Below are 23,271 nucleotides of genomic sequence, written 5' to 3' on the forward strand. Positions count from 1 at the left end.
TCCCGTGGTGGCGGGGAGGCGGAGGCGCCCGGTGAGCGCCGCCGCTACCGCCGCCGCCTGCCGGGCCCGTGTCCGTGTCCCTCAGCGGGAGTCGGTGGGGGCCTAGGCGGCGCGGCAAGTCCCGGGGCGGAGCGAGCCCGGCGTGAGCGACGCGGTGCCGCTTCTCTGCAACTTGCGCTCAGTTTAGCGCTCCGCCCTGGAGCCGGTGTCCGGGCCGGGCTGCCCGGGGAGATCCGCAGCCCATGAGCTCTCAGGCCGGCGCTGGGCGCGGGCTGCGAGCGGGCTGTGCTGGGGCTCTCTCCTCGCCCCGCCACCGCTCGGACTCTTCCTCCACGGCTCCCTTCTCTCCCCCAGTTTTCCTGGGCTTGATTCCTACAAGTATGCAGTGTTCTGTCAGCGTGGGACAAGTACGGGATTTAAGTCTTGTACGCATCACAAAAGAAACGGGCCTAAGGTAGTTTAAATGAACTGGATACCTTCCTGCCCGAGCCTGGAGCTACCGTGGAAGGAAGGCTTGTGTGTAAAATAGCTTGCTAGAAGCGATGATAGATTGGAAAGGACAGGCGTGAAATGGATTAGGTGAGTTGGGAAGGACAAGGCAGTCGTGATAGTACGAACAAAGACTGAGAAGTGGGAGGAGAGCATGCAGATTCACGGGGGATGTGTGATACGGCTGCAAGGAGGGCTCTGCAGAGTCATCTGTGGTGAAAAGGGTGGGGGATGTTCTAGTTTCTCACTCTTGGGCTGAAAAAATCCTGTCGAAAAACCCAGCAGAGAAGGAAATGGCAAAGTATGCATGCTGTGCCTGTGAGGAAGCAATTCAGGATGATCCACAGACTACAGGCTTGAGTGGCATAGACAAAGATGTGATGAACATTGATAGCAAGTGTGGAGTAGGGATTGTAGATGGTTGCAGAGAAGAGAGAGAGTGTCAATCCATTTGGAGTTTACATGGATAAGTAGTTCGGGAGGCAGATTTGAGTTAGACTTTCTCTATTTCAGAATTATCAATAAAGAGATGAGAGAAGAAAAACCTGTCTCAAATGGCTGTGAAGTATCAACAGAAAAAGTAAGAGTATCCTACAAAGCACTTACTAGACAAGTCCAGCAAAGGTGGATACAGAGGGCAAGAGATCAGAAAAGAATGATGTAGAAGGACAAGGTGTGCTGTAGGGTGAGGTATTTTACTGTATCTAACGGTGGTGAGGTCAGAGAGAGGCTGATGGTGGCATACTTGAAGGCATTACTGTGGGTTTTGACCCTCTTTTTTGTATTGAGCATCTTTATTGTCTTAAAACTAGTGTTATCAAGTATTAGCTGTGTCTTGCTTTTGTTTGTATTCAGAGAGCTCATGATTGGGTCATGCGGGCCTTAGGTGAGGCAAGTTCTGTTCCTTGTTTTCCTAGTATCCTGCTTTGCTTCGTCCGCAGAGCTCGTACCTTAGCCTTCCTCTCTCTTCGCGCATGTCTGTCTGACGTTCAGTTACCCTGGAAGTGAGCTCTTTCCAAGAATGTTGCTACAGGAGGCACAAAAGTCATCCAGTCTGCAGACTGTTTTCGGCTTGATGTATCCTATTTGCCAGTGCAAGCAGCTCCTTTGATTGTTCGAATAAGTGAGCTAGTGGCACAGAGAAGCGGCTCTGCACTCCTCTGAGCCTCCTCCTCAGCAACTGGTGTGTAACTACTGAGGTACTGGGTAGGCCCATTATTCTATTTAAAGGTCTAAAACCATCTTAACTGCTTGGACGGGACTCACTATGTGTTGAGATAGCAAACGAACCCAATGTTTTGCATTTTTTTATGGCTCTAGAGTGTGGGATGATCCGAGTGGGTTTGAGAAGCTTCCTGACTGGTTGCTCGGACTTTGTGATGCTCTGAGTTTGGTTGAACAAAGCTGTTGCACACTAGCCTATTGATAAGTCTGTAGGAATGCTCACGGTAGTTTTAGATTCTCCAGTAAGTTATTCCTTTAACACAAGGTTTAACAGGTAAAGATCCAGTACTACTTTTATGCAAGAGGTCATTGTTGATACAGATTAAGCCCAGAGCTGAATCATTAACTCTAAGCAGGGGACAGGGAGGGACAGTGTAGGTTTGCTTTGTGTCTGTGGAATCAGACTTCACGTTTTGTTTCCCTCCAGTATGGAGACATGGTGCCCTCTTCCACTGAAGTTCTATGGGAAGCAGTGCTATGAATTATTTGTGTGCTACTTATGTTGTGGATAGCTAAGAAATCGAGAGGCAGATGAAAGGAACGGAGACCAGAATTCAGGGGATAATATAATTAGCTCCTGGCCTTCATTCTCTCTCACTGGAAGTTTGTATCTGCTGAAATCGCTGCAGCCCCTGAAATTAATTGTACATCACATCTCTTCCTGGTTATTCTGTGCTGCCTGGTCAGGTTATTGGAAACAGAAAGCAAACAACTTGAGAACAAATAATGAAGATTTATGGTTGATATTTCCTGTGCTCTAAAGTCAGGATTCTTCAGACTTGGTTATTGTTTCCCCAGCAGCTACAAACTGTGATACTGTGGGAATATATTTGAGTAACAGCTAACAACACAGTAATGCAAAATACAAACGTGTAAGAAACCCAATACATGCTGCTCGTGGAAAAGATAGCTTTGATTTTAGGTATATATTTTTATACGTAAAATTTGTTTGCAGCATTAAGTCTTTTGTATTTAATACATTCTCTTTCTAAGCTGAATTATTTGTTTAAATGGAAATTTGTGGCCAAATACGAGGTGACCATAATTCAAGGCTGATACGCGCACTAATGCTGAACCTCTTAGAACTTGAATCCATGCTGGTTTAGTTACATAAGCAGAAGGCTTGTAGATAAGATAAGGCTTTTAGATAAGTAAAGTCAAATATGTGAATTTTCCAATATCAGTGAGAATCTTAGGGGGAAAAAAAATAGCCGTTCTAATTCTTCTTGAATAGCAGCTGTCAACACTCGAGCATAAATTTCTACATTCAGAAAGTAACAAATGCATATTGAGAAGGTAATAAAATGACAGAATTTCTTTTATTTCCCTCCTCAGATGTAAGGCCCAAACCACATCGCATCCAGCAGAATCTACTTAAAGGAATTAACTAATTTCACCATTTCTTCTGAGATAGTGTTGAAGACTGTTAAATTGGGTGTATGAGAGAGATGTTTCCTTGTCTTATTTTCCAAAGCCCCACTTAATGGCTGTGGTTCTGAAGCAACACGGACTTGTGCAGGGTATCACAGGTTGCCTTTCTAGCTACTGTGGTCATAGTTAAGTGGCTTTTGTTTTTTCCTGTTGGTGAAACGGCTATGATGCTTTTCTGCGGCACTTCAGGCTGTTTGTAAGAACTTAAAATGTCATGTATCTGGTTGTATCTCTGAAAAGATCTGTAGTGAAGGTTATGGAGACACTTTCCAAATGTCAGAAGTCTCAGGACCTGTGCTGGGGGCTAGAATGCAATGTAATAAGGCAATCTCCAAGGTTTTAGACCTCGCCTGTAAGAGCAGACTTGGCTTTGCAGGTGCAAGAGTCGTAGTGTATCCAAACCAGGGACCTGCACAGCAGAGTATTTCTTTAGCTGGGCCATTGGGTCATTCCATTCCTGGCTGTTTGATCACCTGCATGATGTTGACATGGCCTCTCTTACAATTTCTTAGGCAACAGAAAAAATTGTTTTTCCCCCCTTAGGAGACAAAGCTCAGATGAAATCAAAAGAACGATAAAGTTTGGAGGAGAAAAAGAAGCTGCAATTGCTTTCCTGGTCTGCAGTTTGGCAGGGCATTAAGATGTCCGTGGACATGAACAGCCAGGGCTCTGACAGCAATGAAGAGGATTATGACCCTAATTGCGAGGAGGAGGAAGAGGATGAGGATCCTGGGGATATTGAGGATTATTATGATGGGGTAGCTAACGACGTGGAGCAGCAGGGAGCAGATGCCTTTGACCCAGAGGAGTATCAGTTCACCTGCCTGACTTACAAGGAGTCGGAGAGCACTCTGAATGAACACATGGCCAGCTTGGCTGCCACGTTAAAGGTGAGGAAAGGTTTCTGCGTTAACACAGGTGTAAAATAAGTCTGTGATTGAAAAGGTAAATGCTGAATATACAGTTTGAAATAAAAGCTGTGGAGATATTACTGTTACGGGGGGGTTGGAGGAACATTGTTGAAGGTCCCTGGTTCAAAACTGACTCAAACTTTTAAAATTGTTGTATGCTGGTTCTGGGGCCTGAAAAGTCTTCCTTACTGAATGTTGATTCTTACAATTATTTTGTTTTACAGAGCTGAACTTGCTGACCAAAATTCCTGAGTTACAACTCTTTGCATTAGCACAGTGCGAAGAGGGTATATAGAAAAGAAATAAACTAAATCATAAATGGTTCCGATTGGTACACCTGTGTTTGAGAAGATAACTGACAGATAGAAAGACATGCTAAAACTCTGTAATTCTAACAAAACCACCTTTCTTTGTTGGTTCTGAGAGAATAATCATAGACTTTCAAAAAGACAGATCAGCTGTCATGCCAGGTATTAACCCTAATGTTGCAGTGACAGCAATTAAAGTACAATCAACTTGCCAGCTTTTGTAGTGATTAATTCATCACAGAAGAGTCCCACTCCAAGTCAGCCCCATGGTATTATGTTCAATAAGACTTTTGTGAAGTTTTCTTTCTCTTTGTGCAACTGATTACTGTAGTGCAGACTAGGAATAAAAAGAAGTTCCCTCTCTGCCTTGCCTGTGTACTTTGATCCCAGTGCAGGTCAGAGGAAAGCAGTTTCCTAAGCTCTAGGTGTTGATACTGGGTTGAAATTGCCAATGCATCTGCTTTCTAACAGGTCTCTTAGTGCTGCTGCTTCTCCGGAACAACCCCTGAAAGCAGACCATGTGACCACAGCATATGAAAAAACATATTGGATAGGTTTTGATTCCTGCTCATTTGGTCTGAATCCAACCTAATTTAAGAAATTTAGAATTATCTCTTGATCATTATTTGCACATCAGAGTGTTCTATAGAAATAGTGTAACTATATTTTTGCAGCGACACTAGCTGATTTTGCTGTCTATTGTGCTTGTTCCCAGTATTCACCACCTTGGAAAATGAAGTTTTCTTTCTTGACTGTCAAACTCATGTCTGTGATTTCTTCAGTGAGCTCTGAATGCCTGCTGTTCCCTGCAGATTGTAAGAAAAGGGAGGCAAAAGAAAAGAACAAACGAGAATAGTTGGTCAGCACTTTTGATCCAGCTGCCAATTGCTCTTGGTTCTTAGCGATTAAATAAAAATTTATAACAGCTTTTCTGCTCCTTACTGTTTGCCTTCAAATGGAGCACCCTTCAAAAATGGGACTCCTGCCATATCGTTCTCTTGAATTAAATTAAGAAAAGCAATGCTTTTAGTCTTTAGAAGCAAACTTGCACAGTTAAAATAAGTTTTCCAAGAATTCTGAAAGTCTCACTGAGCAAATATTATAGTTGACCAGATAATACCAACCTCCTAGCTCAAATTTGGCCCTAAATATGACGCAAAGAGAGAACATTTTAGATTCCTTTAATGTCAAGAATATGCTTGCTTAATTGCTTAAAAATGAAGCGCTACACATTTTGGTTTGTTCATGGAAAGATCAAAATGAATCTGGGTGCAAACCTGGAAAACTGTGATCTGGTAAGCCACACACTAAGTCTTTAGCTCTTGAAGTGCCACAGTAACTCTCTGTTCGCTAGCAATGGTGGTGCAAGAATTGCACTTTTCTTGGAAGTTCGTTGTGTATCTGCAACATGTGCTTTTTGTTTGCTGGCATGCTTTCTTACAATACTTTAGCAACCCCCTCTCTTCCCCAAAGGACACTTGTCATTTTGTCAGTTTTCTGAGACAAACTGGAGTGGAAAGAATTTGCATTGCATTAGCAAGCGTAGAGAAGAAGGAAATTGAATGGAACATGTTGAACTATTTGTTACCATTATTTTCTGTTGTCTTAATGGATATGAATAAACAGGGACAGACTTTTGTTAAGAACTGTGTTAACTTCTTTCCTCTAATTTGCTTGAGCTCGAAAAAACTTTTTCTTTTGAAGACTACCTTTCATAATGTCTTGGGTTTTTTGGATAGTGGTGATTGTTCTTTTGGAGCACACTAGTTCGTTTTGTTGATTTCATCTTCTGTCCCTTGTGATAGTTAGTGGTTACGTAGCGCACTTCAGCATTAGCTCATATTTAAGGCAGAGAGGTTGCCCCTGACAAGGAAAGAAGAAGGTAAATTAAAGACTGTCTTCAGGAGGTGCGCTGTTGAAGGCAATGCGTGACATGGTATCTGAGCGATTTGCTGTCACGTGAAATGAATAGACTAATACAATTTCCTAAAGCAAAGAAAAAATGAATGCAATAAATAGGCTTGAAGCCATGTTTGAATGTTCTGCCACTATATGTTGTCATTAGGTGATTCACTTTCCGAAGGTTAAACTGGGAGAGGTGTGTATTGAGTGTGGTTTTTCTGGGTGATGTTTTGTCAACAAACTTTGAAGACCAGAAACAAGTATTCAGAGCTTTACATCTTAATACTTGCAATCTGTACTGTTATCAGCCAATAACAATCTAAATAATAGTATTTTGTTTGCTCTGGTCACTAACCCTCAATGTTCTTATAAAAACTGTTTTATTCAGCTATTTCAGGCTGATTGTTGAATTCTGGTTTTCTTGAAAGCACTGAGGTAAAGGGTGATCATCCTTGGAAACCCTCTTGGCTACCTTTTTTCATTCCTTGTGAGATGCAGCTGGCTTGGTTCTTGCTCCTGCTGATGCTAAAGACATGACTGAACAAACCTTGTATTGGCTGGCTAACCAGGTTAGGTGTGAGCACCTTGCATGTGCTTAGAAGTTGGAATGCAACATCAAAAGAGACAGCCTCTTCAACAAAACACCTTTTTTTTTTATCTACCCCAGTTAGAGACAAAAATCAGTTAAAATCTGAAGTCTGATAAAAGCATGAAACCCAGCATACAGGTAGATGTATGCCCCTGTATCTCTTACTGTCGTAGGAAACTTGCACCTTGAATTCTCCTGACTTGCTTTTTATCAAGTGGGGAATTCTGAATAGAAAAAATAGTACAAACAAGGTAGCAGACACAAGCAGCTGTGCTGTGTGCCGGGCCTGCAACTACTGTAGTGGTTGACTCAGAACCATACTGAAGCTAGAGGGACTTCATAAGTGGTACTCTGAAAGTTTCTCTCCATTTAGGTTTTAGTAAAAACTGTGAGTGGATCTGTGCTTTCCAGGAAAAAGAGGAAATGTTAGTGCTGTTAATATGAGGGTCTGTTTGTGGAGGGTTCAGTTAATGCTCTGACTAAAATTAGGACAGGCTATCTCTGTTGAAACATGCCAGAAGAAAATCTCAAACTAATATTATCCAAAACTATGATTCTCTGACCAAAAGGCCTGTGAATTGAAGCAAATCACTTTTAATTTCCCAAAAGGTCACCTGACCAACACTCTACACTTGTTAAGGACAATACTTTTGAAAACAGAATGACATCTATAGCCTGCAGACCAGCAAAGACATTTACAACAGTTCTTTTTAAAAAGCAGATATTATAAAATCCAGTATCTTTCAAAAGTGAATTAAAATTGTATAGTAATAATTTTGTTTTCAAGATAACTGTGTCGAATCGTCATTGAGTGATTGTGGTTCCTGGAATGTCAGTAACAGTACATGCACACAAACAGTAGGATACTCAGCAGTTGTACAAACAACGTTGACCCTGTCACTGGCAAGCAATTAAGTATGTGATGATGTCATATTGGTTTTGTTTGTGAATGACACTTACTGACTCTGCTGAGGGTCTCCGTACAAGTCTGGAATATCTGTGATGTTCCAGATAACTGGCAGTAGCTTCTCTGTTTCAGTGATGAGACAGATCTTTCTAGTTTTTACCAAACTTTTTGAACTAGTAATATAAACTACCAGATAAGACAATTGCAATTACAATTTATGAAAAAATATTACCTTGACTTTATGTCTTTTTAGAAGCTGATTGTCAGTCATGAGGAAGCGAAGGTATTTCTGCACATACAAGGTAACGAGGAAAGATAGTCGTGTTGTTTTACAGGCAATTGATACTGATGTAGTCTTTCCACTAAAATCAAAGGAATTGTAAAACTGAAGAACTTATGATTTTCAATTTGTTAATGTGAGTAATCTGCTGATATTTACCAGACAGCCAAAAGCTTACTTCCCTTTCTTGTTGAAATAACAGCTTGTGATGTATTGTGCGTTTTTTCTAGCCCTGTCCTGTGAAGAATAAAACTTGGTAGGTGCAAAAAGTGTTTGATGTCATGACACAGCACTGAATCTATTAATGCATGTTATCACTACTGATCTTTCGGAGATAAGCCAATTTTTCATGTATTCTTGCTCACCTTATTGATGTCACGTCTTTTAATGCAACCAAGTTAGCACTTGCTCATAAAAACAGAGCCCTCTGAAACTGTTCCACGTACTCAAATTGCGCTGACACAGAACAGCCAGTTTGTAGAGCTGCTTGGTGAACGCTGGCAGCGGTCCTTTTCAAATACCATCTTTAGCAGATCCGGAGTCATGTGCGTGGAGATTGGCAGCCTGTGTGAGCAGCTCTACTCGAAGGAGCTGGCGCTCGCAGAACGCTCGTTCAGCACAATCGCGGAGTCTGTAAAGAGCCAGATGTCAAGACACTGGCGTGTGTGCCTCCCTGTATCGCTGTGCAGACCGCGACCGAGTGTGTGGTGTGGGGCGCTTATCTGAACAAACCTGCCGTGTTGCGTAGTCATCCTTTTGGATGACTTCATGAAACTTACATGCAACATAAAATGGCGGTCATAAAAGACTAGCTGCACCTAAGTGCATTGAGCACACGAGAAGTATTAAAGCCCCTTGAAATATTAAAATGCACGTACATAAAAACAGTTTGAAAAACTTACGTTCAAAGTTATTGTCCATAAGAACCAACATTGGTAAATATTAGTTTAAATTAGTGAAGAGTTAGTAAATATTTAAATGTCATTTATTGTAAATGGTAGGCCCCGATAGGCAAATTTGACTTCTCCACGGAACCCCCGTGGTGCTGTTTGGCAATGATAACGCGCTGTTTCAAGGTACCTGTAGACCCTAGATTAGTCAGGACACACAGGGTTATATCTGTACTGTGCTCTGTGTTTTAATATCAAGCCAACATTATGTGGGGCATCCTGTCTGAACTCGTAACCCTTAGGAGCAGAGACATTTGAGACGTGCCTTTGTCCTTTACCCACTTTTTGTTCCTAAGCAGAAAGATGCAGGGAATTTTGCTATATGAAAGCTGTACTGTTGCTTACCAGATTCACAATGTCTGTATTTTAGGAGTGCGTTAAGCATCAAGAGGACATGAAGATAACCGTAACTCTCTTCGGTGTGTGTTTTATTTTGGCTCCTAACGGTCTTTTTTTTAAAAAGCATAGTAGGTTTCTGTAGACTTCTGATAATCAAGATTAGAGAGCTGGCTCTAGAGCCCAGGCCTTGCAACCTTGTGACAACTTCATGAAGTCATTTGAGGAGAGAAATCAGTTTTGTTCCTTATTGCCCTGGACTGCTGAAATTCTCAACTTGATTGGAAAAATGAGCCACAAATGTGGAGGGTGATTATAGCCCACACATTTCTTGGTGATTCACACCTTAAGTGTATCTTACAGCCAGTATGACTGCAGTAAGAAGAAAAAAAAAAAAATCTGTTCACAGCTGTTGATGAGTGTGATCTTGGTGGGAGGTAGAGGCAAGACACAAGTCATTAAAAAGGCCGAAACAATCTTTCAGTAAGTGTTTCATGTTGCAAGCTTACAGCTGGACAGCATGATCACAGGAGTGGCGTGAAGCAGCTGAAGTAGGTTGCCAAATTTGTGTGCTGTGCCTATCAGGGATGGCGCAGCAGAAAGGAGCTATGTTGCGTACGATGAAACACTGTTTTACAAAGCAGATGTTCCTCCTCTTAATTTTTTTTTAATAACAAAATAAAAATGCCCTTAGAAGCTGGGATTGTCAAGTAAAGGACTATGTTATTTGGGACCGAACAGGGATTACTCACCAATGCTTTCCAGTTCGAGTTGGCTGCCCTGTGTCCTGAGCCACTGGTCACGACTGTGTGTGGATTCAGGTTATTACCTGCCCTTCGCTTCCTCCCTGTGCATCTTCCGCATCCTCCTTTCTGTCAACCAGAAGGAATTGTCTGTTTCTCCTGTGTTTTACTGGGAAGGCATCTGGGCAGGGGCTGAGTTGAGTGCAGCAGTGGGATCTGTTGCTGGGCTTTTTGGGGAACGCAGTGCAGTGTGCACTGGGCATTGATACTCTCAGACACTATGTTACATGGGAAAGAACTCCAGTGAGTACAGCTGGGGAGTCTCATGTCAATCTTCTATCCATGTGCCGTCTTACAGCTTTCTTGCTGCATTTCTTTTGCTCTAAATCTTTCAAAGAAGGAATCTCATAGCTATTTTGTAATAATGCCTTCTGGCATGCTATCTTGCTTAAGTCTTTTTTTTCAAATTTATTTCTGAATCTCCTCAGGAAAAATAACCTAACAGCTTGAGAAATACGTATGTTGAGATTTCCTAGCTGAGTCCTACTGATCCTGTTCGTTGGCAGCTGCATCTGAAATTGTTGCTGTCCTGCGTAGGAGAGCGGATGGATTAAAGCAATATGTAAGTGCAGAGAAGGAGTTAGAATTTAACCCGAAATCCCCTTTCTTCAGTATGTGGCCAACTAGGTTGTGCACCAACAGCTTCACAAACTGTGTGTGTAACACTGGCAGTATTTGCCATTCCCAAACTGCACTCTGCCTCCTAAATATGCTTCTAATCTTACAGACTGACACCAGGTCTCTGCATGCCAGAGGGTAAGTGACAGGGGTGCAGATTAAAACACTGTGATGAAACAGAGCTCTTTGTCAAGACCTTTCCACGGTATCGAGACTGCAGCTCCAGACTCTGAATTACTTTCTTTCCCTGGTGCAGCCTGCACTCTGTAATCGGGAGAGGGGCTGAAATGTCAGACAAACTGTAAGCAATACTGTGAGTGAAACCTAAAGATGGAGGGCTTTTTCCCCACGTTTTGTTAAGCTTGACTGAACTAAGAAAAAAAGCGCAAGGTATCTAATTTTGTTGTAACTTTGTCTTTTTTTTTTTTCTCTGATAAGTAAAATTAATTTGAGTTCATAGATTTCTAGGTTGGAAAAGACCTTAGAGATCATCGAGTCCAACCATCCCTAATCCCCATTAAACCATATCCCTAAGCAGTTCATCCACCCTATTCTTAAACACATCCAGGGATGGGGACTCAACCACCTCCCTGGGCAGCCTATTCCAGTGGCTGACAACCCTTTCAGAGAAGAAATACTTCCTAACATCCAACCTGAATCTCCCCTGACTAAGATTATACCCATTTCCTCTTGTTCTATCACCCATCACTAATGTAAAGAGCCCTTCCCCTACCTTCCCACCATCTTTTCTCAAGTATTTGTAGGCTGTAATCAGGTCTCCCCTCAGCCTCCTCTTCTCCAGGCTAAACAGCCCCAACTCCCTCAGCCGCTCCTCATAAGTTTTATTTTCCAGCCCCTTGACCAGTTTAGTCGCCCTTCTTTGGACTCGCTCCAGGAGCTCAATATCTCTCTTAAAGCGAGGGGCCCAAAACTGGATACAGTATTCCAGGTGCGGCCTCACCAGTGCCAAGTACAGGGGCAGGATCACTTCCCTGCTCCTGCTGGTCACACTATTCTTGATACACGCCAGTATCCCATTGGCCTTTTTGGCCACCTGGGCACACTGCTGGCTAGTTCAGCTTTGAAAACAGCTCAGAAACCTGTAACAGCTGTGGAGGACTTTGCCACAAGACTCTGAACACGGGGTGTTTATCACAGGTGATGTTAATCACAGCTCAAGCCCCTGCAACCTCATGCGTTTTCTACCAGGATTGCATGTTGGAAGTCTGCTTAAAAGAGGGGTAGATCAAAACAAACAAGAAAATGTGGCCCAAAAAAAAGCTTTTTGATTGACTTTCTATTTCTTCTCAATTCCTAGTATTTCTACAGTTTTCTGAGAAGTCCTTCAGTAAAAACAGGGCAGTTGGATAGTTTTCCCAGTGGGGCATGGAGGGAGTCAAATCTACTTTCCACATGAGAAATGAGTGTAAAATAGTATTTTTTCTATTTATAGGTTGCTTTTTCACCTCGGTATCCTTAAGTAAAGTGTGTCTGAAGATATTTTTTTTCTTCAGCAAAATTATTTGATACAAAGTACGGTTTCTTTCTGAAATGGTACTGTTCTCTACTGCAAACTCAATTCAGTCTCCTCTATTTTGCCCATCATTGCTCACCAAAAGCAACAATTTCAGACGCTCTTGCTCTATGTTTTTACTGTTGTAAAGAATTTAAGAGTGTGTTTTAGAAGTTTCGATGCAACACACAAACTAATATCTTTCCAAGTTCTTACTTTCCTTGTAAAACTAACAAAAACTATACATGGATTAAAATAAATGCTTCTCAATATTAATCCTATTTGCTTAAATCTATTTGTATAAACCCCTTTGATTAAGGGAAACACAAGAAATGGAAACTGCATTTCTTTATGCCAGGTTTGTGTTCACCTCGGCCAGATATTTCAGTGCAACCTTAATCTAAGAGGAATTGTCAGCTTGGTGCTAAGCCATGGAATGTCAGCTCCAACCAGATCATATCATCTCCAACTCACTCTGAATTGAATCTATCTGAGAATCATGATGATTCTTGTTTTAAATTCCTGATACCATATCTCTGCCAAAGTGAGGATTGAAACACACCTCCAAAAAATAGGCCATCCCTTGGAGAAAAGTGAAAGGAACTCATGAGATATGCATGCAGCATAAATATGCATGAGCAATTTCTGTAGAATATAAGCTCTACAAAAGATGGTGGTTTTTTAGCTTTTAAGAAACATTTCTGCCTGAATTAGCAGCTGTCAAAGTGGCATGGTTGAAAAAATTTTCTGTTGTAGGGAGATGAAACTTCAGCTCTTCAAACAACTTAGCTTATCTGGGGAAGCAAGTTGAGACGTAGTTGTCTTAGAGCTCTCCAAACCCAGCAAGGTACCTGCAAAGCTTCTTCGCAAATTCTTTTGGTATTGTGTTTTCCTAGAGAGTGCCAGACTGTCTCTCGCACTTCAGAAGAGTGAGAATTTTGCTTATCTTGGAGAGTGAAGAACCCAGGAGATAAATGGAGATAGAAATAATAAGAAAAAATACTGTGCTCTCTTCCAGAAGATGAATATGTGTATTTAATGCGATGGCATGACTTCTTTGTTCTACTTTCAGAATCAAATTTTGTCCAGCACTGTGTAAATTTTTGAGACTTTTTTTACAACTCCTGTAGAGGCTCCCTTATGCAGAGCAGCTTCCTCTTGGCATTCTTCCTGTGTGCATAGACACTGTGCCTCTTTTCCAGCGCGGTGATAAACATTAGCCTTTGGTGCCGATTTCTGGCAATCAGCAGCCTTTTATCACTGGGAAGTCAGAGTCAGGCTGATAGGGGTATGGAAGGGGCTTCTGAGGTGACCAAATTCCTGTTTTAAGGTGAAGCCTGAAATTGCGGATTGGATGAGGTCTTGTCTCTTCAGCTTTGCCACCTCATCGTGAAGAAAGAAGCCTAGTCTTCAGTTGGAAATTTTCCAGGTTCGGAATTGGACTGAGCTGATTTTTGATCTTAAAGTTTTAAGCTGATGGTGAGAAAATGGTGAAATGAGAATGAGGGAAAGAAAGACATTTTTTAGCATGACTACTGCTTTCGGCTTCTATCTTCTAAACTTTAATAAATTTAATCACAGCTGGATGACTTCTGGAGAAGTCAAGCTATGTAGAAGCATTGACACAGTTCATCAGTTGCAGACAAAAACTAAAATAGAAGTGCAGCATCTACAATATGCATTCCCTTCTGCACCGTGGTCTGTAGAAGTATTTTACTGAAATGACTCGCTGCCAGCAAGACATCGGGTCTTGGAATTCTGAAAGGAGAATAGGAAAGTTTAAACAAAGCTCATGATTTATCAAAGGCATCTTTTTTATTTGTTTTGTGTCTGAGACAGAACATTATTGTTCCTGGATAACTTGAGATTTCCCAGTGACTGATTTGGGACTGAATCGTAGCTCTTTCTGAAATGTTTTGTAAGTTTGAGTTCTTTCATTGTGTGAAATTTCTGACTGTCCAGCAAACGCTGTATTGGACAGTGTTCCTGAACAGCAACCGAGGCTTATTTCCTAAACCTTGAGGCTGCAGTGGGTGTGTACGGAGGGGCATCGATGTCTTCTAACTGAATAGTTCAGCCAGCAGTATCAGCTTCTCTACGTTGCTTCTCCAGTACTGTAAGGTAATGAATTATGTACACCAGACCTCTGATTGCAGTGGTATTTTTCTGTGCTCAGCATGTTTTGCCTCCTGCTTACAAAGAAACACTTCAATTATTCTGGGGTGTTATTGTGGAAGAACTGGCTGACTTTGTACAATCATTCACTCATGGTGAATGTACAATCATTGAAGAGGCTGGAGAGTGCTGCTAATCAATAGAAGCAGGCTTTTGTTAAACACTTGTTTTTCTTCTCATGCTTGTTTTCTTGAATCTCTCCAGTAGCACTGACCCCTGATGGTATTCACGTTGCCTTCTGAATTACCAGCCTTGCTGTTGGTGAGCAGGACAGATTATAATGTGATGAGACTCCACTCAGCAGGCACGGCCCCAGCCTCATAAGTTACCTGCTCCTCTCCCATCCCTCTTTCTTACAGTTTGAATATTATCTATCTTTAATGTGTAAGAACTAGCATTTCCATGCCAAGCAGGTTGTGGGTACGTTGCTGCAACTGGCTGACTCTGGGACTTCTTTTTTGCAAGATCACATGCACTCCAATCAGGTAGTATAAAAAACTTTCCTGCTTCAGGGCTTTTATGAAAGTGGACTCATGTCATGAACTTGGCTTTATGATTTGAAAATGTTTTGTTCTTGGGTACTTTTATGATGAAAGTAATAAAATCAGCACTACAGCTGATCCTGTCAGTGCTTACAGTTGGAGCAAAATCGGAATGGTCACAGAAGCTTTGTTATTCTTCCAGATCTGTTAATCTGGCATCTTTGTGGAGCATTAATTCCACATTTTGCTTGACAAGTAATTTGACTCAAAAGCATTTGATTCTGTTAGGGTAGATTGTTAGATTTCAGAAATGTGTATGCTAGTATTTGTTTTTCTTTTTCTGTACATCTTCACTCTTTAATTACTTGTTTCTTTTTCTGGGAACAAATAACTTCATGGAGTCATGATGCTGCAATGGATGCTACACCTCAGGCTCTGAAAATGCCACTGAAAAATATTCATTTTCATATGTTACAGATAAACTTCCCATTTAAGTCTGTTTTTGTTTTTTTTTTTTTTTGTCAGATGATGGTTCTTCCTTACTGCTACTGAGAAATAATTGCATTGCTGTTAGAGAATGATTCATTAGCATGTGGTTTGCATTTGCAGGAAGCCAGTCTTGTAGAGACCACATTCCTGATGCTTGTTTGTTTTACAAACGCGAAATGCAGATGTCTGTCTTGTACAAACAAGTCAAAGGTGTCTGTCTGGGTCTGCCAGGCTGGGGGCTTAAGATAACAACCCATCCAAGGCTGGCAGCGGCACTTCATCCCTACAAACTGGAGCAGACTGTGTGTGTTGTCAGCAGCAGCCCTGTGTGCCACGCTCCATCTAATCACAGGCTTCTGTGCTGGGAGGGAGGGAGGGCGGGTGGCACCGCCTGGGCAGCCGTTGTTTTCTGAGGGTCACATCGCTGGTAAAGTCGAGGAAGGTGACATATCAGATCTTACACAGCATGAGCTAATGCTTCAGTTCTTCTAGAAAAAGGGTAATTTGAATATTGAAAATTACTCTTTTATGACTGGGATTTCTTAGTGGCCAGCAAAGTGGGCAAATCAGAAAGCAAAGGTGGATACGAGCCAATTAAACACCCCAGTGGCATCGTGTATTGGTGCTACACAGGTTTAGCTTGCTGAACCGACCATCCAGCGCTGACAAATGCCAGTGCCAGACTGGGACAGTGTCGTGTGGCAGGAAAAGGTCAGTTGTGTTGTGAAACTGCACCTCTTTAGTGGGGTAGATTTAGAAGAGTAATGAATACTCTAGCCTAGGTGTGCAGAGCCTGTCTGTTCTGTAGAAGGAGCAACCATTGCTTGTTTTTCCTTCCAAGGTTGTGTTGGGGTTGCTGTGTATCTGTATCACCAGTACATTGGATACTGTGATTCACCTGTGACAGGATTCAAGAAGGCTTATGGCTTTTCAGCTGATGATTGGGACTGACAGCTTCTCTAGGGGAAAAAAAAAAGGAGCTCTTTCTGCAGCTAGGACGGAAGGACTTGTGTTTCCTATCTCGGAGAGAAAGGTGCTATGGTGATAGCTTGTCTTGGAGTGCAGGAGGTAGAGCCCTTTAACATCAGAGGGTGTTTGAATGCAGAATGTGCAGACCGTGAGGCTTGCCAGGTGCTTCCTAGCACAGATTGGTGTGAGGAGGCAGGGGTTGTGAGCCTTCTGAATCCTTCTGGTAGAGGTGTCTTGTTTGCAGGAGAGCTGCTTTGTTTGAACTTCATGGGCTTGATAAAGGCATGAAGGGTCTAGAGGAAGGTTGAAGGTTCAGCAGCTCAGCAGATGCCTGTGGTCTTGGTGGGTATGAGCCTTTTTGTGCTAGCAGATGAATCTGTTTTCTTCTGAAATAAATTAATATGTGGAAGAAAAGGAGAAGTTGTTTGCTTGTGCCCTTGTAACATGGCTTTAAATGTCATATTGCAGTATTCTAGAGAGTGTTTGGGCTAGCCCAGATTGTGCTAGTGCTTGCCAGGAGTCCATGTCATGCAAGCAACTCTGCATGGAAGTAATCCCTGTAACAGCAGCTTTCCACCTTTGTATTCCTTCTCTACTGAAGGCTTGGGAAAATGTTTTGGTTTTTCCCCTCTACCCTTTGCTGTCACAGTGTACCTGCATTTGCAGCTTGTTACTGCTTCTCCAGCTCGGTAAGTGGTATCTGTCTGTCTCATGGTGCCTACTTTGCAAGGACCCTGATCCCAGTCTGATCTGGGCCTCTCAAGTGACGACTGCAGTCAGGACTTGATGTGGGACTTCCATAAGCAATTAAGCTAATACAGTGAATTCTTGATTCCTTCCCCTCTGTGCCATGCTCCATTCCAACCCGTGTATTGCAGATGTACTGTCTGTGAATGTTATGGCTAGCAGTTTAATGGGAATTGAGTATCACTGGGATATTGTACTGAGTTTGTACAATTTACTAGTCTTACAAGATGATCACAGTCCTAAGCAGAGGTGTGGCCTCAAAATATGCCTAACTTGACTTTTTTTTTTCTTCTGTTTTCCACTTAGGTATCACATGCTGTTGCAAAGCTAGTTTTAGTTAGTTTCCATTGGCAAATCTCAGAGATTTTGGAAAGGTAAGTGTAAAGTGTCTTATCTCTTCTGTGCTGAGTGCTTTTCCCCCTTGCTGTGCAAGAGTGCTCAGGGTGGTCCATAGGTGTCTTTTTGACAAGCATCTTTGAACCTGAAAGCAGGCCACTCGGTCCGTTCCAGGGAGCAGAGGAAAACCACTCTTTTGGTGAGGCTGCGTTGCCTGTAAGAAATTTGTAAACAGGGAGAGCGTAGTGCTGGTGAATGTCTTTCAGTCTGAGGAATTGTTGTCGTGCTGGGAACCCTGTGGATGCATTTAGCTTAAACTTAGAGGTACCAGATTGAGAGTGCCGCATCTACATTTATCTATTTTAACAAATAAAAAGATAAGATGCGTTCTGTTTTGAACATATGAGCCCTGAATCATAAAGAAGCTGATGCTGATGTATTCTTTACTAGTACATTCACATTGATGTTTTTGCTCCTTCTGAACATAAGTGATGATTTTTTCCAAGCTGACTAGCATTTGGAAAGCAGGAGAAGATGGTGTGAGAGAACTGAGAACTGCAGCCCCTTTGTTGCTTGGTCAGTGTCACTGTAACAAAGTCCTCCAGCTGATTTCAAAAGGAAGGTTCAGACTCTGCCCAAACATATACGGGAAGTGTGTCAGGAGGCACTGCTGTCTGGCAGCCCCTCCAGAAAATACTGGCTCAGAACCGAACATTGTCTGAAAATAGAGAGCGTATCAGTCTGACTCATTCTGCCATGCCGTTTTTGGCCCTGTAGCCAGCAACTTCATTTAGAGAACATATGGGAAATGCATCTCATGTATGCATATTGTTGCAGCATCTTTGGTAACTGGCTTGTTGGTTACCATGCATCTGTGAAGGCTTTTCTCTGGAGAAGGTGGAGGGTGAGATTCCTGCACAGCAGCTCAGGGCGATTCTGCAGGTTAACTATCGAGATTTAAACAAGAGGGAGTTTGAGGAAGGGTTTGCTTCTAAAGCTATGACTTTGCCAGTTGTTCTCCAGTTTATCTGGTCTTCAAACTTCTGTCTTGGTACAAAGCGACGTTATCAAATGAAAGCTCCCTAATATGCCTAAAAACTGCTGGTGAGGAGAGGGGATTTACAGCACAGTCACAACAGTGATGCTGCTATTTCTGAATTCATTGAGATATAAACATTCCTCTGCAATGGAAATCACGATCAGCAAAACACATTTAATGCCAAAGCTGCTGATAGACAGCTTCATGCCTAAGGGGTGATAATCTGTCACAGAGTAAATACTTAACTAGATAATAGACTGGAGTAAGTGAGACCTAACAGGACAGCTTGATTTTACAAAGGAATAGGATACAGACAGGAGCCTCACTGGAGTGTGCTATAATGGACAGGGGCTTAGGACTGCTCTAGGAGTATGGATAGAAAATCTTAGCTTCAAAAATAATTTTTCAGAAGAGAGAGAGTTGTAGAAAAATATTCATTAAGGAGTGTGAGAGAAATGTTAATCCATTACTGGGAGAGGTATTGTTCTGTTTCTGATTTTGAAAAAACCCTAAGTTTTGTTGATGAGAGTTCAGCTCCTCACACAGGACACATTTCCACTTTCCTTGTTGAAACCTACCCCACCGTTTGCACAGAGCCTATTATTTATTCGGGCAAGAAGAATCAATTTAACAGAACAAAATGTATTCAGAAATTGATTTGATCATTCTTCAATTGCCTTTTCAGGCACAAGTCTAATGCTGCTCAATTGCTAGTAGAAGCACGAGTTCAGCCCACCTCATCCAAACATGTAAGTATGCTAACTATTTTGGTCTGTTCCCTTGGCAGACACCTCTGACCACCTCATCAGAGGATTGCGTTACTAATGGCATAGTCTGTCCCGTTAACCCTTTGCAAACTCAGGTCCAACACCCTAACTCAATGCTGGGTTTATTTTTTAAGTGAGAATGCGTTCAAGAGGTGTCTAATATTTAAATGTTAGACAACTTTGCCATTGTCTTGCAGGTAGTGTTGAAGAATAACTTGCCTTAAGAAAATGAAGCTCATTTTTTTGGCATGAGTGATGGTACACAATGGAAGGAGCAGAGTGTACGGGCTTACAATTCTGCTCTCTCTGTGAAAGACACTCAAGGGAAGCTCTGGCTGCACAGAGTGAACAGAGCTTGTCTGTGGCTGGAACAGAAATTTTTTTAATATTTTTTTTTCCTGAGATGACTTTGCTGCGCTGCTCTGCTCAGGGATGCTTAAGCCAAATCTCCCAGTGCTTTTGTGGCTGAGCCAGTCAGTAGTGGTGTTTGAACCAACAGCTTGTGTTTTGCAGCCAGGGCCACACAGGTCTTTAGATACCATTTTTTTTTTTTTTTTTTACCTTTAAATAGAAACTTCCTGTTGCATGTTTACAGGTTTCATTCACAGTTGCTGTCTTGGTACAATCCACAGTTACCCCAGGAACACGTTGCCATGTGTCAGATTTTGAGTGGTAAAATATTACATCTAAGAAATGCTCTTTGGGTTGAGGGGGGAGGGGAGATTTTGAAAGCCTGATTTGGCATCTGAGCTGACTTGTAACTAGCAGAGAGTGAAAATGCTAAAACAGCTGACAGCAGTAAGCTCCATGGACTCAAAATAAATTATCTGCCCAGAGTCCAGAAAAAAAAAACAACTTTGCTATTTGACATACCTGCAAATTAGCCCATGTATTTGAGATTTATCCGAATCTTGTATCAGCTGTCACTTAAGTACTCTCTACTGCAATGGTGATTTCATTTGGGTAAGAAAGATATTACAGTTAAAAGGTTAGTTTGAGTCTTGACAGACTTGGTTTGGTAGGCAATTCCTTACAGTCTTGCATATGCTAGGGCAAATTGCTCTGTGCTTTGAGTCCTAATGCGGAATGATGGTATTTTGGGGGCAGATGCTCAAACTGAGTGTCTGTAGAAGCTATAGTGGTGAGCTCAGAGAGACAGCTTGTGAAGTTTTGAGGTAGTGTGCGTGCCGTTCAAGTTGAGCAGTTGATCTGGGCAATAAGTGCAGTTGCAGGCTCAGTGAATCGTGTTCTGGTCCATCAGTGAGGCTGGTTAGAACAAAGTGGCATTATTTCCTTTTTCATGTGGTCATGCTATAAAGCAAGCTCTGTTGGTCACATGGCTGTGTATCATGCTGCTGCTCCTCTGCGTCTTTGGCATGCAGAGCTGGGCATGGAAACAGACGGCTATCTCGCACAGGCTTCTTGGAGAGTAGCAAAGGTTTTAGCAGATGAAAACTGATTGTATGACTTCTCTATGAAGAAGAAATAGGAACATAAACTCCTGCTAACAGCTTGGTAGAGCCTTGCTTTTGATGATGCTGTGCTAGACTTAGTTCTTAGGTCCCAAGGGTGAGCAGAGATGTGTTGAAGTCTAGATCTGTTGTCTAGAGATTAGCTCTGTGCTACCCAAGGGGAGATCCAGACTGCTTCCCAGTGGTTTGGTGAAGCAATAGCAGAATTATGCCTGACTTGAAACAAACCCTCTAATCTTTTTCAGCTGAAGGGATGATGCCTGCTTTGCCAAATGTAGCATAGGCAGAAGATAAGAGATTATGGTCTATGAACTCCCTTTACTGTCTGTATAAACACTCTACACACTGCACCTTCAGTTGCTTCTCCTCTTACCCAAAGTCATTGTCCAGAAAAAGGGCACTGCTAAGCCTGCTTCCAGCTATAGCTACTCTCCAGGGCCTGTGGAACAGTGGTAGAGTCTGACCCAGCTAACAAACAATATCAGTAAATTCAGGGAAGGACTGACACAATGATGTATTTCCTCATTTTTCAAAAAAGGTGAGAGTAAGAACCAGAAAAGTAAAGGTGAGTTCTGGGTAGCACTAGATTAGAGGCAGGAGCTGTGCAGTGACTGTCAATCTGTTGTGCTCCGTGAGATTATAGAGGTTCTTGAGAAGGACCGACTGTTGGGGCAGTGCAGCACCCCAACACACCAGCTGCTTATGCACCTGTTCTGGCCTGGAGCTCACCTGAGACCATTGTCACAAGGAAGGTGATGCAGGTGCCTGTGGATGAGGTGAGAATACTCTGGCAGAGCTGGGATGCTTTCACTGTAATGCTGATTCGTCTCTCTCCCAGGCAATGGTACATTCCTCCCATCACTGCGCAGTGTGCATGCAGTTTGTCCGGAAGGAGAACTTGCTCTCTCTGGCTTGTCAGCACCAGTTCTGTCGCAGCTGTTGGGAGCAGCATTGTACAGTGCTCGTCAAGGATGGTGTCGGAGTCGGTGAGTTCAAGGCAAATATGGTACTGGGTCTGTATTTGCCACATTGGCTGTTCTGATGATGACTGCCTGAATTGGTCTAAAACATATCAGTAATGAGAAAATGGAGCATGGAAATGAATATTTGTGACACACGTAACTTGAACTAGTCGTCTTACCTGAATCCCTGGTTAGTGTTGGCATACCACCAGGGGAGTGCTAGTCCTGCCTGATAAAACATGCAAGTCCATAGATCTGTTTGCTGCTTTTTTCCCCTTGTGATCTCAAGAGCATGACAGTAACAAGTTAGAAGCTGCAAATCTACTGCATTTTGAGTTTTCATCTCTCATGATGTATTGTTGCACTGCTCCTGGAGTGCTCCTGGTTGCAAACATCTGTTCCCTTTGTGTTGGGTAGAAGCCAGTAGTTGCCAGAGTTGCTTTGGGCTTTTCTTAGCCTTTCTTGCTGGCATGGCAGTAACATGCAATTTCGCTACTTGAAGTATCTGACCTTGTGAAGACTAGTTGAAGCACCTACTGGTCCTGGATGCGCATGTGCCCTGTCATCTTTCAGTGAAGACAGTTAGGCTTCAGCTTTTCAGCAGCCCTGATAGATTGGTTTCACAGTTGTGTCCTTTCTTGCCACAACAACAGATGGCACCTAGGAAACTGTGTTGAATGCTCTCTGTGCATTCACTCCTTAGTATAAGCTGCACTGTGCTAAAATGTTGCTTTCTCTTTTCAGGGGTCTCCTGCATGGCTCAGGACTGCCTGCTTCGGACACCAGAGGACTTTGTGTTTCCATTACTGCCTAGTGAAGAGCTGAAAGACAAATACAGGCGCTACCTCTTCAGGGACTATGTGGAGGTATTGTTTTTTCAGTTTTAAAATACCCTGGGTCAATTCACCAATGACTTGCAGAAATTTTGTTTGAAGTGTCTTGCATCTTTGATGAGAACTGCAGTAACTGCAGCAAAATTGTCCCCGGTAAACATGATGTGGCTGCCCCTCTAGGACAGTGTCAGTGAGAAGTGCTCTAGCAGATTGCCAAAGTAAATTCTGCTGTAAGGTCACCCAGCAACTCCTTGGCTGGTGCTTCAGAATTCTCAGAACATTGCAGCTGAGAACTCCAAATTTCAGACTGAATTTTAAAGTCCTTCCTGCTCTTGCACAGATATTTTAGCTTCTGAAAAATATGTCCCTTGTCTTGGTGTAGCCCAGCTGAATGGGCTTGCTGGATAACATTTTATGTGAGGGTTTTTGACATTAAAGCAGCGACTGTTAAGGTTAAATGTGCAGGAGTATTCTGGTAACTGGGAACAGACTGGGAACACTCAAGAAGCAGCAAAGCAGTATGAAAGAGTGGTGTCACCTCTCTTCAATAAGAGACCCTTTGGGAGGGAAAGCCACTGCAGGAGAGCGGCTGAGTACGTTCTGGGGCATAAGGAGAGGATGGGGAAAGAGCTCAGATGGAGGAAAATTGTCTGTTCAGTGTCTGGGTGGGGTCTTATGGTTGTGTTACTGTGGTTACTTCGTCTGTAACCCTCCATTGGAATTCTGTGTTCTACAGAAG

General features: G+C 42.5%; 1 protein-coding gene across 3 annotated transcripts in view; it reads left to right on the forward strand.

Moving 5' to 3' along the window:
- The window catches only part of ARIH2 (ariadne RBR E3 ubiquitin protein ligase 2), a 35,337-nt gene that overhangs the window by 92 nt on the left and 11,974 nt on the right, over window positions 1-23,271 (forward strand). For 2 of the 3 annotated variants that reach the window (XR_015222478.1, XM_086618963.1), the window contains exons 2-6: window positions 3,688-4,034; window positions 17,430-17,497; window positions 19,184-19,247; window positions 21,576-21,723; window positions 22,444-22,565. Coding sequence is in view for 2 of the 3 variants with exons in the window: in XM_086618963.1 (XP_086475089.1) it covers window positions 3,786-4,034; window positions 17,430-17,497; window positions 19,184-19,247; window positions 21,576-21,723; window positions 22,444-22,565 (651 nt within the window). In the remaining variant the exon portion in view is untranslated. Of the gene's footprint in view, window positions 1-297; window positions 426-3,687; window positions 4,035-17,429; window positions 17,498-19,183; window positions 19,248-21,575; window positions 21,724-22,443; window positions 22,566-23,271 lie in introns of those variants that run through there. The other variant, XM_086618962.1, reaches the window with a different exon arrangement.

The sequence above is a fragment of the Tauraco erythrolophus genome, chromosome 12 (genome assembly GCF_009769465.1).
Source record: "Tauraco erythrolophus isolate bTauEry1 chromosome 12, bTauEry1.pri, whole genome shotgun sequence".
In the NCBI taxonomy this organism is placed as follows: domain Eukaryota; kingdom Metazoa; phylum Chordata; class Aves; order Musophagiformes; family Musophagidae; genus Tauraco; species Tauraco erythrolophus.